This window comes from Puma concolor, chromosome E1 (assembly GCF_028749965.1).
Source record: "Puma concolor isolate L17-30 chromosome E1, mPumCon1.1.hap2, whole genome shotgun sequence".
Taxonomy (NCBI): Eukaryota; Metazoa; Chordata; class Mammalia; order Carnivora; family Felidae; genus Puma; species Puma concolor.
Window position 1 is genome coordinate 29,486,850 of NC_141680.1, and position 17,137 is coordinate 29,503,986.

The 17,137-nt window shown below is 38.2% G+C and overlaps 2 protein-coding genes across 2 annotated transcripts in view; one reads left to right on the forward strand and one right to left on the reverse strand.

The window, feature by feature from the left end:
- The window catches only part of TRIM37 (tripartite motif containing 37), a 146,663-nt gene extending 141,873 nt beyond the window's left edge, over nt 1-4,790 (forward strand). Inside the window, exon 25 of the mRNA XM_086686825.1 lies at nt 4,533-4,790. Within this exon, the coding sequence (XP_086542951.1) occupies nt 4,533-4,536 (4 nt within the window). The 3' untranslated portion in view covers nt 4,537-4,790. The remainder of the gene's footprint in view (nt 1-4,532) is intronic.
- The window catches only part of PPM1E (protein phosphatase, Mg2+/Mn2+ dependent 1E), a 185,206-nt gene continuing 170,333 nt past the window's right edge, over nt 2,265-17,137 (reverse strand). Inside the window, exons 4-7 of the mRNA XM_086686831.1 lie at nt 16,225-16,413; nt 13,721-13,864; nt 13,393-13,486; nt 2,265-7,428 (exon numbers count right to left, since the gene is read on the reverse strand). Coding sequence (XP_086542957.1) covers nt 6,371-7,428; nt 13,393-13,486; nt 13,721-13,864; nt 16,225-16,413 — 1,485 coding nt within the window. The 3' untranslated portion in view covers nt 2,265-6,370. The remainder of the gene's footprint in view (nt 7,429-13,392; nt 13,487-13,720; nt 13,865-16,224; nt 16,414-17,137) is intronic.

Consider the following 17,137-nt stretch of genomic DNA (forward strand, 5'->3'; position numbering starts at 1 on the left):
AGATCATGATCTGAGTCAAAATCAAGAGTTGGATGCTTAACCTGCCCGCAGAAGTCAGTGCTTCTTTTTTGTTTTTGTTTCAGAGTTGTGTATTTTTTAAATTGATATATAGTCGATACACAGTGTACAACATAGTAATTCAACATCTCCATACATTATGCTGTATGTTCACAAGTGACAGAGCTACCATCTGTCCCCATACAACACTATTACAATACCACCAATTGCATTCCTTACACTGTACCTTTTATCCCTGTGACCTATTTATTCCATAACTGGAAACCTAGATCTCCCACTCCCCTTCACCGATGGCCATACTACCCTCTTCTCTGGCAACCGTCAGTTCTCTGTATTTATGGGTCTGTTTCTGCTTTCTGATTTTTAGATTGCACATATAAATGAAATCATATGGTATTTGTTCTCTGGCTTACTTCATTTAACATGATATCCGTTGTACATCCATGTTATTGCAGATGGCAAGACTGCAACCCTTTTTATATCTGTGTAGTATTCCTCTGTGTGTGTGTGTGTGTGTGTGTGTGTGTGTGTGTGTGTGTGTGTGTGTGACATCTTTTTTATCCAATCATCTGTCAATGGACAGACACTTGGGTTGCTTCCCTATCTTGGCTATTGTAAATACTGCTGCAGCAAACAGGAGTGTATGTATCTTCTTGAATTAGTGTTTCATTTCTTTTGGGTAAATACCCAATAGTGGAATTACTGGATCACATGGTAATTCTATTTTACATATTTTATTTTTTTTAAGTAATCTCTACACCCACTGTGGGGCTTGAACTCATGACCCCAAGATCAAGAGTCACACACTTCTCCCAACTGAGCCAGCCAGGCACCCCAGTAATTCAATTTTTAGTTTTTTCTTAAAGTTTATTTTTGAGAGAGCGTGCAAGTGTGCGCACACGAGCAGGGAAGCGTGAGACAGAGAGGGAGACAGAGAATCCCATGCAGGCTCCACATGACGCAGAGCCCAGTGCAGGGCTCAAACCCACCGTGAAATCATGACCCGGGCCAAAATCAAGTCAGACACTTAACTGATTGATGGAGCCACCAGGCACCCAATTTTTCATTTTGGGGGGAATTTCCATTTTGTTTTCCACAGTGGCTATACCACTTTACATCCCACCAAGCGTGCATGAGGGATCCTTTTTCTCCACATACTTGCCAATATTTGTTACTTCTTGTCTGTTTGATACTAGCTGTTCTGATGTCATATATCTCATTGTGGTTTTGATTTGCATTTCCCTGATGATGAGTGATAACGGAGTATCTTCTCATGTGTCTTTGCCATCTGTATGTCATCTTTGTAATGTGTTTGGGTACTCTGCCAATTTTTTATTCAGAATGTTTTCTTGATGTTTAGTTGTATACGTTCATTATATATTTTGAATATTATCCCTTTATCAGATATGTCATTTGTGAATATCTTCTCCCATTCAGGTTACCTTTTCATTTTGTTGATAGTTTCCTTCAGTGTGCAAGTGCTTTTTATTTTAGTGAAGTCCCCGTAGTTCACTTTTGCTTTTGTTCACCTTGCCTGAGGAGACAGATCTAGAAATATGTTGCTAAGGCTCATGTTAAAGACATTATTATTGCCTATGTTTTCTTCTAGGTTTTTGGTGTGGTTTTGTTTTTGGTTTCAGGTGTCACATTTAGGTATTTAATCCATTTTGAATTTATTTTTGTGTACCATGTAAGAGTGATTGTGGTCCAGTTTTCTTACCACCATTTACTGAAGAGACTGATGTTTCCCTCATGTATAGTTTTACACCTCCTTTGTCACACATCGACTGGGTTTCTGGGCTTGCTCTGTTCTCTTCCACTGATCACTAGGTCTATTTTTATGCCAGTATCAGTACGGTACTGTTTTTGGCTCCTACACCTTTGTAGTATAGCTTGAAATCTGGGATTGTGATACTTCCAGCTTTGTTCTTTCTCAAGACTGCTTTGGCTGTTAAGGGTGGCTGGTTCTGATGATTGCTTCACTCTTCAGAATACATTTTTTTTTTCATATGGTTCTGTATAGTTTGTTGAAAGTGACATATCATATGTAGGGCAGTAGATAGTTTGGAGAATTGTTTTTGCACCTAAACACAGCAGGCCTTTCCTCCTGCTTATTAGACTTGTATAGCAGAGGCTGAATTAATCTAGGTTAGGAGTATGTGCTTGGTTTGAGGTTCTTCGTTGCTATGATTAACCTTAGCAATAAATAACTTATCTTTCCTTTGAATAAAAAGACAAATGACTAGTGGTTTTAAATTGTTGGGTTTTATTAAGGTATTGGCAATATTTCCACATATGTCTTAACCTGAATGAATAGTTTTAATAAAATATGAAGGATCACTCATGATTACAACTGAACTCAAAAGTGAGCTGTAGAGCAGGTTTGTAAATTGTTAAATTTACTTGGTAAGAAATGATTCACTTCATTCGCTTCACTCCATAGAGAATTCTTTGCAGAGTAATGTCATGAACAAGGGAACAAAGCCTGTCTCTCATCAAAGAGCACCTAGAGTAAGAGTTAACAATGATGTATCTGTGGATTATCTAATACATCAGAGTTTATTAAAGTATTTCCTTTTCCAGAACAACTGCTGTGTCAATCTGGAGTTCCCTATTTCCTATTTTCTAATTAATACAATAAATAGTCTTCAACATAGAAGATAAAAAATACTGCTAAGATGAAGTAACAATTACTTTTCAACACAGTACCATTTGGAAAATAGTCATGTGATAATACTGGTGGTATCTTGTTTTGAAGAAAAACATTTAAGCTATTCACAGGTTAGAACAGAAGAGTGGGTAATTTATCCTTTAATATATCACATGGTTTTAAAAGGTGAAAAAAGTATGTTCTTTTGCTAATTTAAGACTCAAAGAAAAAGTGTCCAAAATTACGATGTGACCAAAACTATATAGTATCCCCCTTCGTGGCCTTGCGTAGGCGAGAATGGTCATTGAGTGAATAAATTATGTTTAAACACTAAAGTAATAATTTACAAATCACTTTCTCACAAAGCCTTGGCAAGCCTTTGATGGAGAAGTACTTGAACCACAGCAGTTTTATCTGTAAACACTGAACTACTTTATGCATCATCTTCATCTGCCCATCGGATGTTGCACTTTTTACTGGCACAGTGTTCCAACAATGGAGTATGGTTGTCATGAAGATACAGCGTGACACTATACCACCACGTTGACATTATACCACTATAAATGTGGTCAGAATCAGACTCAGTGTTGACATTGACATTGTTGACACTGTCCTTGGAAAAGGTGTTACTTTCAAGGATCCTCCTACTTAAATGCAATAGTAACTTTAATCTTACTACTTCAAGGACAGTGGATGGCACTTCTAGGTAAAGTAAAGGTATATACATGTGTGTTTCCACCATCCCCTTTAGCACGGATATAAGTGGGATTAATAGCCCCAGTGTTTGGTGCTGTAATGTTGCTAAACCTCAGATATCCCTCAAAAGTACACATCTAGAAAGTGAACAAAGGAAACCCTAAATTTAGGGACTGATTCCCTTTGAAACTCACAGTGAATGTACAAGGAGTTTGTAAGGACTTCATTTGGTAACCTGAAGTCTGTTTCCCTAACAAGTACTACACTTTCTTGTTTATATTTGTTTTACTATTTCCTATTCTAACAAGACTTTAGCAGGCAAACAAATTGATGCATATCATGTTAAATTGAAAAAGGGATACTGTCACTCTGAAGGACTGAGTGTAGAATTTTCACCACCACTAAATTACACAGTTAAAAGTACAAAACACATAATTCACAGACTATTACCTCAGCATTAACAGTTAATATATATTATATACTTTTATATCTAATATTTTTACAATCACCAGATACACCATCATTAAATACAAGTTACAGAATGTGTAGATACCATTAGTTAGAGGGGTACTTATTGCTTACATTAGCAAGCAGCAAATAAGGGCACAGGATTTGAACTGAAGGGAACTACTTTCTATCACCAGTGGCATTAAGATATAACACTGCATTTCACAAAGCACTGCTTTTTACCTAGTTTATAGAATCAAGAGCAGCATATATCATACCAATAACCACTACTTTAATGTAGAATTTTAAAGGATTTACCTTACAAATGTCACCTAACTACTCTATAAATATGCATGTTGTGAACAAATGAAGAGTTGCTATTTTTCACAATATTGGTTTATAACTTGACCACACTAGAACTACTCTGCTTTATTTTCTAGAGGGCTACTGGTATGAAAAATGGAACTGCTTATATAGTCAGATCTACAAAATTCAGACCCTTAAAAGTGTGGTCTATTCATCCGAGTTTCATCCAACCATTTTTCCCCACTGAAAAAAATCTATCATTTGTATCTTCTTTCCTTTCACCTTCTTTATTCTGATCAAACACAGTAGCAATGGACAACTACAGAAAATCTTAAAAATTTTTTTTTAATTTAGGTAAGTGCTTTGGACTATAATGTGTACCAGTACTCTGCTGCCTGTTTTCTTGTTTCCTTAGATAATTTGATTTGAAACTGACTCTTCACCTGATGGGTTAACAAGATCTAGGCTTCAGAAAGTGACAGATGTGAGTGAGGTCCGTATATGGGGGTAAACATCAGGTTAGTGAAAATTCTGGTACTATAGTTGGAGCCATGTTTACTTCCTCCTTTTTAGCCACGTGTCAGAAGACTTGAGAAAAGAATAAATGACTTCAAGAGAAATACTGAAAATCTTACAAATTCTTAAAAATAAAATGTATAGATTAACAATCAGATCATTGCTGAAGTTTTTATGTATTTGATATAGCTATACTGGCATCCAAAATACGCTGCAGTCCTTTGTTTTTAAAATCTAGGAATCTGAGTCCTCCATTATGGGTCTGGGGAACATAAAGTAACAGTATTATTCTATAAAAAACACAGGCAGTGGACATTTTTCAGCAAGAACATTTGGTGCCTCCCAGTGTTATATGTGAGTGGGCAGCTCCTGTCCATGGTATGGCTGGTCCACGGTTGACTAGGGGAAGGTAAAAGGTCATGTGGTATTATTCATGATTCTCAAGAGAATCAGAGGCAGCTTCACAGAATGAATCTGCTTATTAGTTTATTTGCTGTCTTTAAAGATATGCTTCTAGCTTGAAACTACAGAAATGGCAAAACAGACAAATTATCAAATATAAGTAACTATACTGAAATGAGAAAGACGTCCTCTCTGCAGTCTGAAGTTGCATGTAGCAGGACTCTGGAGCATTCTCCATTCGTAACTAGATAGACCTCAGTCTCCGTTCTCTGCCTTCTCCTTTGCACTTGGCCTCTCTGGGCTGACTTTGGGCAGTGCTTTCAACCTCTTTCATACCAATTATTTCATTCCCTTGGGGAAAACAATTTTAGAGAAGTTAAAACCAGTATTTTTCATTCACCAAAACCAGTTTTTATTTTTGTAGTAGTGTATGCTTTTGCTGTCTGTGAACTTAAAAAAAGGCAGAAAAAATAGAAATACTGTTTTTCTTTTTTAAATGGTAACTTGATTCTAGTATATTTGTACCTAACATCATCTCCATTAAATCAGTTTTATTCCTGAGATGAAGGTACAGTGAAAAACATATTAGCATCATAGGTTAAAACCAGTTGACAGCAGTCTAAAATGACAAATAATAAAAATTCTGCCAAAAGCACCATAACAGGTTATGAAACTCCCAAATAGCTACACAGCCCTAGGAAATACTTTTTAATTCAGAAAATTTTCATAATCTTTTATGTTACAGGAAAAAAAAATCAGTATATCTTTTTGACTGTATACCACCTCACAAGTCTGAAAATATGACACTTTTATACTAGTTTTCTGCTTTCACTGTAACCAATTAAAACCCATATGGCTTTTAGTCTTTTACCAACCAAAAAAAAGAGGGGAGGGGTTCCCTCACAGTCCCCAGTCTTAAGGAACATCCCCCAGTTAAATCTAATTCTGCATTAGGTTTCCCATAGATATATTAGGCACATCAAACCAGATATCACCTGCGTTCAGATTTCAACATTAGATATCCTGACTAAAATAACTCACAAGCTTCCACTAGTGATGTGAAGGGTAGTAAAGTGGGGATGGTATGTAGGTGTGGAGACACATCACAGGGACCAGTTGTATAATTTTGCTAGTGAAACCGCCAATACTTTTTTTTTTTTTTAGATTGAAAACACTTTTGGGTTTTCTAGAGATCTATTTACATTTAAGAATTGAGCCATCCATGGTTTCATAATGAAGCACATATATTTCAGAAATGTCTACCTTGTTTCTACTCTGATAGTGGTGTTTTTATTGGGGGGAGAGCTAGCTAGCCTACTTTAAAGAGAGAAAGTATTATATTTTATAGCTCCAAGGAAGACCTGGGTCTGGAATATCATTACTCTTTCTGAGCTTCCTCATCATGTTGGCACTGTATCCTTTCCAAATATTTTGCCTCCATGGCAGAAAACTTCTTAACATCCTATTTCTCTTCCCACTTCGAATAAGTGAGGACAGACCAGTGCCTATTTTGTGGGAAGGCTCTTGAGCAGACATAAATGAATACAACTTTGTATTAAACCTGAATCCATACCATCTCTTTGAATAATGATAGCGTAAATGAGACAATCTGGAAACTCTCTTTCCCAGGAATTTGAACTGTTCATTTTCCAACCTAGGACAGACAGGAGATAAGCTCTCCATTCTGTATATCTGCTGCCCTGTTGAACCCAAATTAAAAGAGGGAAACTCTCCAGCACCACTTTGTTCAGGCAGTGATGATTGAACTGATTTTTTCTCCATTATTAGCTCATTAGTAAGATTTGCCTTCTTTGGTGCACCAGAACCAAACATCTCAATTGGTGGCAAAAACTGGGCACTGTGAGGTTTGTTTGCTTCTATTTGTGTGAGATCTAGGTAGCCTGGGTCTTCCAGCACGTTGATTTGGGACCCTGGGCTCAGGCTAGTTCTATCAGTGAATGAATCCACACGCCCATCATAGCCTAGATCGGCTGGTGCTGAGCACTGGTGCTGAGGCCAAGGGCGTTTGCACTCTCCATGATTCTCCTTATCATCCCCACCATCTTCTTGCCCTCCTTGAAAAGAGTTCTCTGTCCAATCTGATTCCTCACTAACATTTACAGCTTTGTTCATGTCCCTCAGGAATACCACAATAACAGTGATGTTATCACTTGACCCAGCATCACGAGCTGATGCAACTAATTTGTGGGCAACCATGCTACTGTCTCCATTATTCTCCTTCAGGTGGTCAGACACAACTTTCACTGCCTCATCAGGGTTCACGGTGTCATAGAAGCCATCACAGGCCAGAATGAGGTAGTCTTCAGTTCCATCCAAAACAGTAGAGGCAGAATCTGCATCCCCACAGATATATGGCTTATGTTCAGCATCTCCTGTGGGAATTAAAAAGTAGGTCAAATTTACCTTGTATGTTTATAGGAATGTTTATGGCCAATGCTGTGACTGATCATAATTTACTGGATTGTGATCTGAATACACTGGAAAGAATTTATAAACTAGTTTCAGATAAAATAAAGTACTTGAATTCTTTGTTAATCAGATGCTGCTCACTCCTTACTCTCTGTTAAATAATTGCCATTCACTGTGCTTACTTACTTAGCTAGCTTATTATACTCTGAATCTTGTGCCTCTAGCTATGATTTAGGCTTAGCTGAGCATGGCAACAAATGTCAAATCTAAATTTTTTGCTGCATTGAAAAATTTCAGTCTTAACACAGGAACATTTTGTTTATTGATAGATCTGCCTTTTTTTTTTTTTTAATTAGTGGTTAAATTTGACTTAACAGACCTGAGAACAAGTCCACATTAAAAAAAAAAAAACCAAAGTTGTGATCACTCTTCATTAAACACTTACATTTTCTGTCTTTGTTTTCAAAGTAATAGCTTTATGCTGCTAGCACAGAGAAAGGTTTGAGTTACAAGGGATTTTTAAAAATCAAGTCAACTCCCTTAAGCCAGGAAAAGTCATCCCAAGATTCAGATGAGAACTAGAATGTCAGCCTCTTGGTTCCCAATCTGGTTTGCTTTCTGCTATTTATTTATTTACTTACTTACTTTCTGCTTTTTTTTTTTTTTAAGTTTTTTAAACATTTATTTTTGAAGAGACAGAGACAGAGTGCGAGCAGGGGAGGGACAGAGAGAGACGGAGACGCAGAATCTGAAACAGGCTCCAGGCTCTGAGCTGTCAGCACAGAGCCCGACGCAGGGCTCGAACCACGAACCATGAGATCATTGAGCTGAAGATAACTGCCTAACCGACTAAGCCACCCAGATGCCCTACTTTTTGCTTTTTAAAGCTGCTTTACTTGTAACTTCTAGAGAACAACTGGAAAACATAATCATATTTCTCTCATCTTCAGGGACTACCGTATTTTTGCTTTCTTCATTTGTCTTTGATCGAACCCCCTCCCCCCACCACCTTTATTGCTATTGTTCATTCTCTGCTTATGAACACTGTGAGAGCCCCCAAAGCCCTACTGGGCCATTATTTCTCTCTTATTTAATAGTTCATCCACTTACAGAATGACATTTGAACTGGGCCTTGAAGTTAGTTATCACCAGGCATAGAAGAGCCCTTGATTGAAGGAATAGCATTAACAAAGACAGAGAGACAACTGTTAAGGAATGATGCATAGCTATATATGGAGTGCTTGGAGTGGAGACAGAAACTTAGCTTAATGTGGGCTCATGGTCTCCAGTCTATCACCAGACTACTGAGAAAATTAATCATCTACAATGCACATTGGATCTTTCAGCTCTAGAGCACTTCCAGATCCATTCTCTCTATATTTATTGTTTTCCTCTAGGTACTTGGAGAGAGCCTAGCCAAAGGGTCCTTAGCCTATTAAGTATAACACAGGATCGCTTATTAGTACAACAAGGGATATTCATTTTCTACTGTACATAGGAAACAGTATTTAGCAATAACTGCTATATTAGGAAACAGTTAAAATTTTAAAATTTACAAAACATTTTATCATTTGTAAAGTACAGCTTGGTGGAGTCAGACTGCCTGGGTCCCAACCCTACCTTTGTTACTTACAAACCCTCATTAGGTACTGATGAAGTACTAAAATGACTTTGTAACTAGGGGATGGTAAAATGAAATTATACTTAAGTGATCTGGCTCTGTCATTACTCTTTCTCATAATTTGTTGTAGGTTCTCTCCTATAAGTAAGGTCCTCTCCAACATTTCACATCCCTGTTTAATCCTCACATAGGCCCAGAAAGCTCAGTAGGAACCCTAGCGATAACCGCTAGGACCAGTGTGGGCCACATGCCCTCTCAGCAGGTCTCGTGATGGGATACCTTGAAAAACAGATAAAAGATAAGAAACTAGTCTTTTTCATACAGTAGCCAGAACCATCTTCCCTCAAACATGGTTTTGATTCCATCAACTTCAATTTCACTTCTATACTATGATGCCTCCCAGTAGCCTGAGAAAGCTAATCAAAACTTCCAATCACAGGATTCAGTGTTCTCCACCAATCCACTTTACTAAATTTCCCCATCCCCTATTCCACCTATTATTATCATCATTATTATTTTCTGAATTCCACCTCTAAAAATAAATGTGATCTGAGTCATACTGTTCCCAAAAATCTTGTTTTAGTGCTTCAATTAAAAGGCTACTGCAACTGTTAGTTTGGAACAGAACATACAAAAGATTTGCACAGAGAAAATGCTGCCAAAATTCTGGCTTTTCACCTGCTCTACTGTTGGATGTCAAATTCATGACATTTCGCCCCCAAATTTGTGATTATCCATTTCATGGTAGAAATGGCAACATCCTTTTATCTTCAACCTCCTCTCTCCATGTGCTAGGAAACATCATGCCTCTGTCAACTTTGGATCATAAATCTGAAGGGCTCAGGAGGAGAAACTGTTGAAAGCTGTTCATTTTTAAAGCTTTAAAAGTGTCCCTTATTTCCTAAGTAGAGTTGAACTCAGCTCAGGAGTCCCTTTTTCTTGTCCCCATTTAGCCCCCTGTTTTATTCTGTGAGCTTTCCAAATCTTTCCCACATTCTTCACCTCTCTCTTCCAATTAAGCTACTGGATTTTGGTAGAGGGCCTGATTTCCTACTTCAAAGAAAATGAAGTTTATCAAACCTGAATTCCCTCAATTCCTTCCCCTACCCCCTCCCTTTTTATTTTAATTTGAATAGATTCACCTTATGAGTTACCAGTCTCAGGTAAGAGGTCTCCTTTTCCTTCTCAAAGCTAACCTGTGCTCTTGGACCTGACTCTCTAGGACTCATTTCTGTCTCATCTTCAGTTTCTCTTCTACTTGCTCTCATCTTTTATCCTACAAATCTGATCTAAACTCCTTATCCTACAAACAAAAACAATAAAAACAACCCTTTCCCAAATCAGCTTTTCCCACAAGCCACCACATTATTTCCTTTACCACTAACTTGCCCAAGAAACTAAATCTACACACATTCTTTTGTTGTTGCTCATTCTCCCTCTTCTGATTTTGTTTTTTTTTTTTCCCACCTACTAATCCAAAACATTTCTCTCCTATATTACCAATTATTTCCTATTTTCAGAATTCCATGTCTTTTTTTTTTTTATCCCACATCTCACTTCACCTCTCTAGCACTTGACCCTGTGACTACTTAACTCCTAGAAACCCTATTCTCTTACTTAGTATCTGTGGTAGCCCACTTGTATATTTCTGATCCCTCCTTGATTTTCTTCACTGGCTCTTTCACTTAATAACAGCACTAACGATCATTTTGTGCTAAAACTCTGCCAGGCAGGGTTTTAAGTATGGTGCATGTATTATACTATTTAATACAAAAACTCCATGAGCCAGTCACTGTTACTATTCCTGCTTTACAAAGGAACAACAGACACCAGGAAGTTAATTTCCCAAGGCCCATAGCTTGTAAAGTGACAGAGCCAAGATACAAACCTAGAGAGCAGGAACCTTCAGTAATGAGTCTCATCCTTGGGTCTCTCATCACACTACATGTTCTTCCTGGGCAATGCCTATAGTGTCAACTAATATATACAATATCACTTCACAGACTGCTAATATTATTGCCAAAATGGGATGAGTTCCCACATTTCTATCTGCAACTCCGAACTCTGCTAAGTTCAGGTTTGTATTTCCAACTACATATAAATTATCTCTTCTAAGACACCACACAGGTAAGGTACCTAGAATATAAAATATGTCCAAAATGAACTCATTACCCGCCCTTTTCCCCACCCCACAAACTGCTGCTGCTTTTTTACAGATGCTTTATCATCTCAGTCACACAAGTCAAAACCCTGGAAGCCAGCTTTCCTCCACCCCCACAAACTGTCACTTCCATCCAATCAATTTCTGCCTCCTCTGTATCCTTTCTGAGCTGCCCTCATAGCTGTAACAAACTGTATCAACAGCCCCTGAAAGATGCCATCTAGTCTTTGTACTCTAGTCCATCTTCTATACCATCATCCCAAACAAATACCTTTATAAGGGATTATAAATGATCATGTGGCCTCTATGCTTATTCACCTGGGAGAGTCTAGACTACTTAGCCTGGCATATAAACCCCTTCACAATCTGGCAGCAACACTTACTTTTACCACGCCCACCCTCTGCCCTAGTCTCTTGTATGTGCTGCTGTTCCTAAAACATGGCATGCCCTTTCAGGCGCCCACGTATTTGTATGCCCCTACCCCTGGAATTTCCTCCCCTACACACTGTCCTCCACATCCAACCTAAAAGTCACTTCGTCTATGAAGTTTGCCTTATTCTCTCTTAGACTGTCTCTTATTCAAGGACAGTCTTCCCTTGCTTTTGGTTTCTCCTTGTGCTATATTTTAGAAGCAAGAAAAGGCAAGTATTCTCTAGTAAAGTTGGTTCTATTACCAGTATGAAAGATACGTTTCACTACTGTGACAAAGACAGTAAGATCAAGAGGAACTGTCAGAAGTAATTTTACATGAGGGTGTGTTTTAGTAATGAGAAGTTTCTCCTCGGTGGTCTTATTCCAGAGCTCCTAATAACTCTCTCAGTCTAAGATAAAACTAACTCTTATTTTTTCAGAAGCACTTGCAGGATCTTTCAGTTTTCACTTTCTGTCTCAGCCTTCTGCTGCTCACATTTGGGCCACTTCACAGCTTGCCAGCACCTTCCCAAAGAGTGGGAGGAACTCACATCACTGGTGAAACTGAATCAATCCTTTGAGATTTTGTTAATGTTCTAGAATGTTTTGGTAATGATAAGCAAAATTGGGGGGTTGGATGTGAATGCCGTTTATCCATTTTATCCCTATGTCAAATCACTTCATTTTTTCTTTAGGAGCAGGGTCTAAGAACTGCAGTATGCATGCATATCACCTATAAAGATACACACAAATTTATTCTTTTTAAAAAACCAGAGGGGCGCCTGGGTGGCTCAGTCGGTTGAGCGTCCAACTTCAGCTCAGGTCACAATCTCATGGTCCGTGAGTTCGAGCCCCGCGTTGGGCTCTGGTCTGACGGCTCAGAGCCTGGAGCCTGCTTCGAATTCTGTGTCTCCCTCTCTCTCTGCCCCTCCCCCGTTCATGCTCTGTCTCAAAAATAAATAAATGTTAAAAAAAAAAAAATTCTTAAAACCAGAAAATGAAGCTAAGACATGAAGCCTAAAATATAATAAACCCAGGTGCCAAAGTAAAACAAAAATAGAAACAGGACTATCTTTGAACTTACGCCCTTGCATTTTGTCATTCCGTCCAATAAGCTTAGCTGTTTACTCTCTAAGTTTTAGATAGTTTCATTGACTTCCCCTTCTGAAGAACTTATGTACCAGGGAGCCAGATTCTTTAAAACCCAGGGTTACCTGGCAAATCAGTATATTCCACATAAAGAAAATTGTTTTCATCTAAAAAGTACAATGTTGATGTCATTTTATAATTCAATGAAAAACAAGTAAAGACATAAGAAAGGTAAAATATAGAGAGGGAAGCCTTCCTGTTCTCTTGAAAATACTGAGTCAAGCTAAATATGATCCAAAATGGAATGAAATGAGGATCACTATGGTTTTAAGCAAATTTGTGTCCCAAAGATTAAGGGCTTCCATTCAAAAAAAAAAGAAAAAAAGGATAGAAACTAAGAAGTTCTGCATTTAACATAGTTCCCTTTTAATAATGGTATTTAAGCATATGGATGAAATGGTTGATTAAATCAAATAATTAAGAGGCATTATCCAATCATTATTTTAAATAATAATAACCAGTCTGATAATATAAATTACCATCTCAGGTTTTCTTATTGTAGTTAATATAATATGGAGTTAATATAAGACAATGATCTGGAAGAGGACAGTTTGGAGAAACAAAAATTAATTGGTTTTTCCTACCAATAGCTCTGGAGACCGACAGACTTCCATTCACCCTCCAGGCACCAAACCAGACTACACAACCTCCAAGAGCCTCAATTCGCTGCTTTTCATCCTAAACAGCAATGCAATAGACAGAAGCAAATAATTGGATTCAGGATTTATTTTTCTACCTTACATAGTAAACAAGAGATATAATATTCATCAGCTTCCTGGAGAGGTTCTCTTTATTACTCCTTTGTAAAGTGGACATGGTTGCTCAGCGAGTCATGGTAATTATAATAATCAAATGAATCTTAGTAACTAGAAAACTGCCTCTGTGGCATGTGCTCTAACAGAGCACACTTACCTCCCTGTCCGGTTTGTGTGGCTTCATTAGTTCAACAGCTTGGCCTTTTCTCACAAGCATAACCTGGGAATCCCCAACCCAGGCCACATGGAGCATGTTACCTCTGATAAAAGTCACCACTCCTGTGGTCCCACATCTTAAGCTCTGAAAATAATTTAAATAAAACGAGTCAGTAAAAAATAAATAGAAATCAAATTCTCATTGAGAAGCAGTTTATAGTTAATATAAACTTTTAGTTGGGGGCTAGATTATTAATAACTTGATTTCACAATAAATAGTAATTCCTATTTTTCAATGCATTTTTATGTGCATGTCCACACACATAGATGCAAACTGTGATATGCAAGGCAGGGATGATCATTTCATTTCATTTCATTTCATGTATAGGTAAGAAAAACTATGGCAGGTTATGTGATTTTCCAAGGCCAGGTAATTCATTAGTACACAAAACAACTGAAATTCTTTTTCCTCCTAGTCCAGTTGTCAGTCCACTATAGTAATCTTTAAAGATTTCCATATTCTGGTCTCTATTTTGTTACTGATGTATGTTCACAGGGAGGATCCTAGATTACACAAAACATATAAAATATCTGATTAATATACAACAAATGCTCCCATACTCTGAATATTAACTAGGAGCCAAGAGATACATGTTTCCTGGCATGCTAAGTTGCTTATAGTTTAAAAAAAAAATCTATAATAATTTTAGGGGCCTTTGCTTTTGGAACACTGCATAAAGAACAGCCTGGAATTTCACCTCAATAGCTCAGTACCACTGTACTTAATGCTCCTGATATTACTATACTAAAATGACATCTCCAATTTGACATGAGTCACCACGAAATAAGCATGACTTTCTGTTACCAAGGACTTGGCCTAAATTAGAACCAATGCGTCAGGGATGGTAAAAGGCCCCTTGTATCCAATGAGAAAAACAACTTCTCATTTTCCCTATATAGGGAAAGTTTGTTATAAATCCTCACCCACCAATAAAATGCCTTCCCACACAGAGTGTTCAAAAACTCAGCCCCCTGGAACACATGATAAAGACACTTCAGTGCATATGCCCTGGAGAGAACAGGAGGCAGGGCTGCTTCACAACAGGAATAGCTACTTTCTTCCCAGCAGTTAGCAGCACATGGATGCACAAGAAGGAGAAAAGTAACTGCTGAGACAAACCTAAATTATTCAAGAGAACTGTTGGCAAGACTGAGAGACATCAGGATCACTGGCAAAGCAAATGAGGTGAACATGGTCAGAAAAGTCCTGATTTTGAGGGCACAGAGGAAAAAGGTTAAAACAGAAGATGAAGAAGACAAAGCAAGTCTCTTAGTTTCACGTTGGTGATTACACATCACCTCTCAGGGGCCAGTCTTGTCCTCAGAGTGAGGACAGCCAGCAGCTCCAAGGCAGGCAGAGCCACGCAGCACCAGCCCTCAAAAGCCTCTGAGAAGGTCTGAGGTCAACAAGTATTTTGTTGTCTTGCCCCACCTCTACATGTAGACCCTAGTGGTTCCTGTTGTTGGATTTGCATATTAATCTAAACCTGGGATGCAGGTGGAGAGATAACAGAATATTTTCATTGCTTAATACCAAATAGTTCTGAATTAGTCTCATTAATTCCAAGCACCACTATTGCTATAAACCAATAACAATGAGATCGAAAAAATGGATTAAATGGTGACCCTGCTCTTTCCAAGTCCATTTCAAAAATAGTTAATGTTTAATTCATAGGGCAGGAGTCTTATTTTCTGTATGTATAATTCTGTAATTACTTTTAAAAATTAAAAATTATTATCTGGCTATTGTTCCCCAGTTAGAAATGAATAGAGTACTGTAGTTAATCATATACCAATGCCCCGAATGATAATTAGATTAAAATTTTTACTTTTAGATCTTAATATAGAGCCGCTGTCATTCATGTAGAGTAAAAACCTTAGGTCTGATTAACCTTAAGAAATTAGGACGTGAGCTCTGACTTTTCTTCCTATTAAGAGAAAATCAGTTCAAGAATCATCTAAGGATTCACTCTTTCCAAGCAAATTTTCCCTCAAGAGATACACAGTAAAACACTGCCAACCCATTTAGAACCAAGTGTATGGGAGTAATCTAGCTTCTGTTTCCTTTTTAGTCCATTGTTTTAATCACCATACCCAGATCTTGTCAGCAAAAGTCTGCTTATAGAGATGGTCCTAGTGTGAACCTGACAGGCGCTGGTAAATAAGAAAGAGAAAACTCACCTGCCAAATCCAGCAATGGACTGGCTTTCTGGAAAACTATAGCTTCGGAGTTTCTCTACAGTACATCATATCACCCCCTAAAGCCCTAAAGAGGGAATTAGAACTACTATAGAATCCAATACTGTGGGTCAAGAATACAGTTTGAAAGAGAACTTTAAATAATGCCTGCCCAAAAAGACAAAATCCAAAGTAGCCCTTGAACCACAGACCAAGCTGAGCTCAGCCAGTGCATTCATGGCTGGAATTTATGAGAAAAAGGCATACCTCCCTGGCTGCTTTCTGCACAAACCGCTCATCAGTAACCCGGAAGGCCCGGCACAGGGCCTCAGCAGGATCATGGGGGAACATTTCCTGGCGTACTAAATTAACATGCAGGTGAATGGAGGCATAAATGGCAGCATCCACTCCTCCATGGCCATCAAACACTGCAAAGTAAGCTTGTTCTTCCTGGTCCTGTCAATAAGAAAAACAGAAACAGTTAAGTGAGTTAGGTACAGTGTGACTCAAGTGAACCAATCCCCTGAACTGGTGCCCATTGTCCTCCTCTACTACACTTGTCACCCAGATAATGAGACTAAATGCTTCCCTTTTTTGACATGCATGATCAGCTGCTAAAATACCTGCAATATGAGGGCATCTGTGTTTATACACATAACACTGGAACACATCATGGCCAATTAGCTCAGGCTGAAGCACCCTCTTTGTGAAAGTTGTTGTCTTATACCATGGAAACCACCCACGTACAGTTGCTTCAAAACTGCTGTTACAAGTTGTGGGAAGGGGGAGGAAAGAGAAGGTATAAGGACGAATTGAGCAAAAGCTGTTCTGGACTGAGCATTTTTCTCAAAATGAAAGTATTCTTATAAAATTAGAAACCGAGAACAATAGAAAATAATTGGCCTTCAGCACAGGGCCAATTATGTTAGGTTGTTTAAAATACAGAGATAATGAAAGTATACACATACTTCTTAACTATAATATCTTCTTCATAAATCATTCAGTCACACTGAATACCCACCATATATAACACAGTCTCTAAACTGGTTAGCCAAACTTGAACCATATTAGATGTCCAAATGTCCTGTAACCATTATGCCTTGTCCTCTAATCCAAGATTGAGCCTCGCACTTCCTGGCTCACCCACTGCTTGAAGCATAAAGGCAACTGCCAGAGGAGG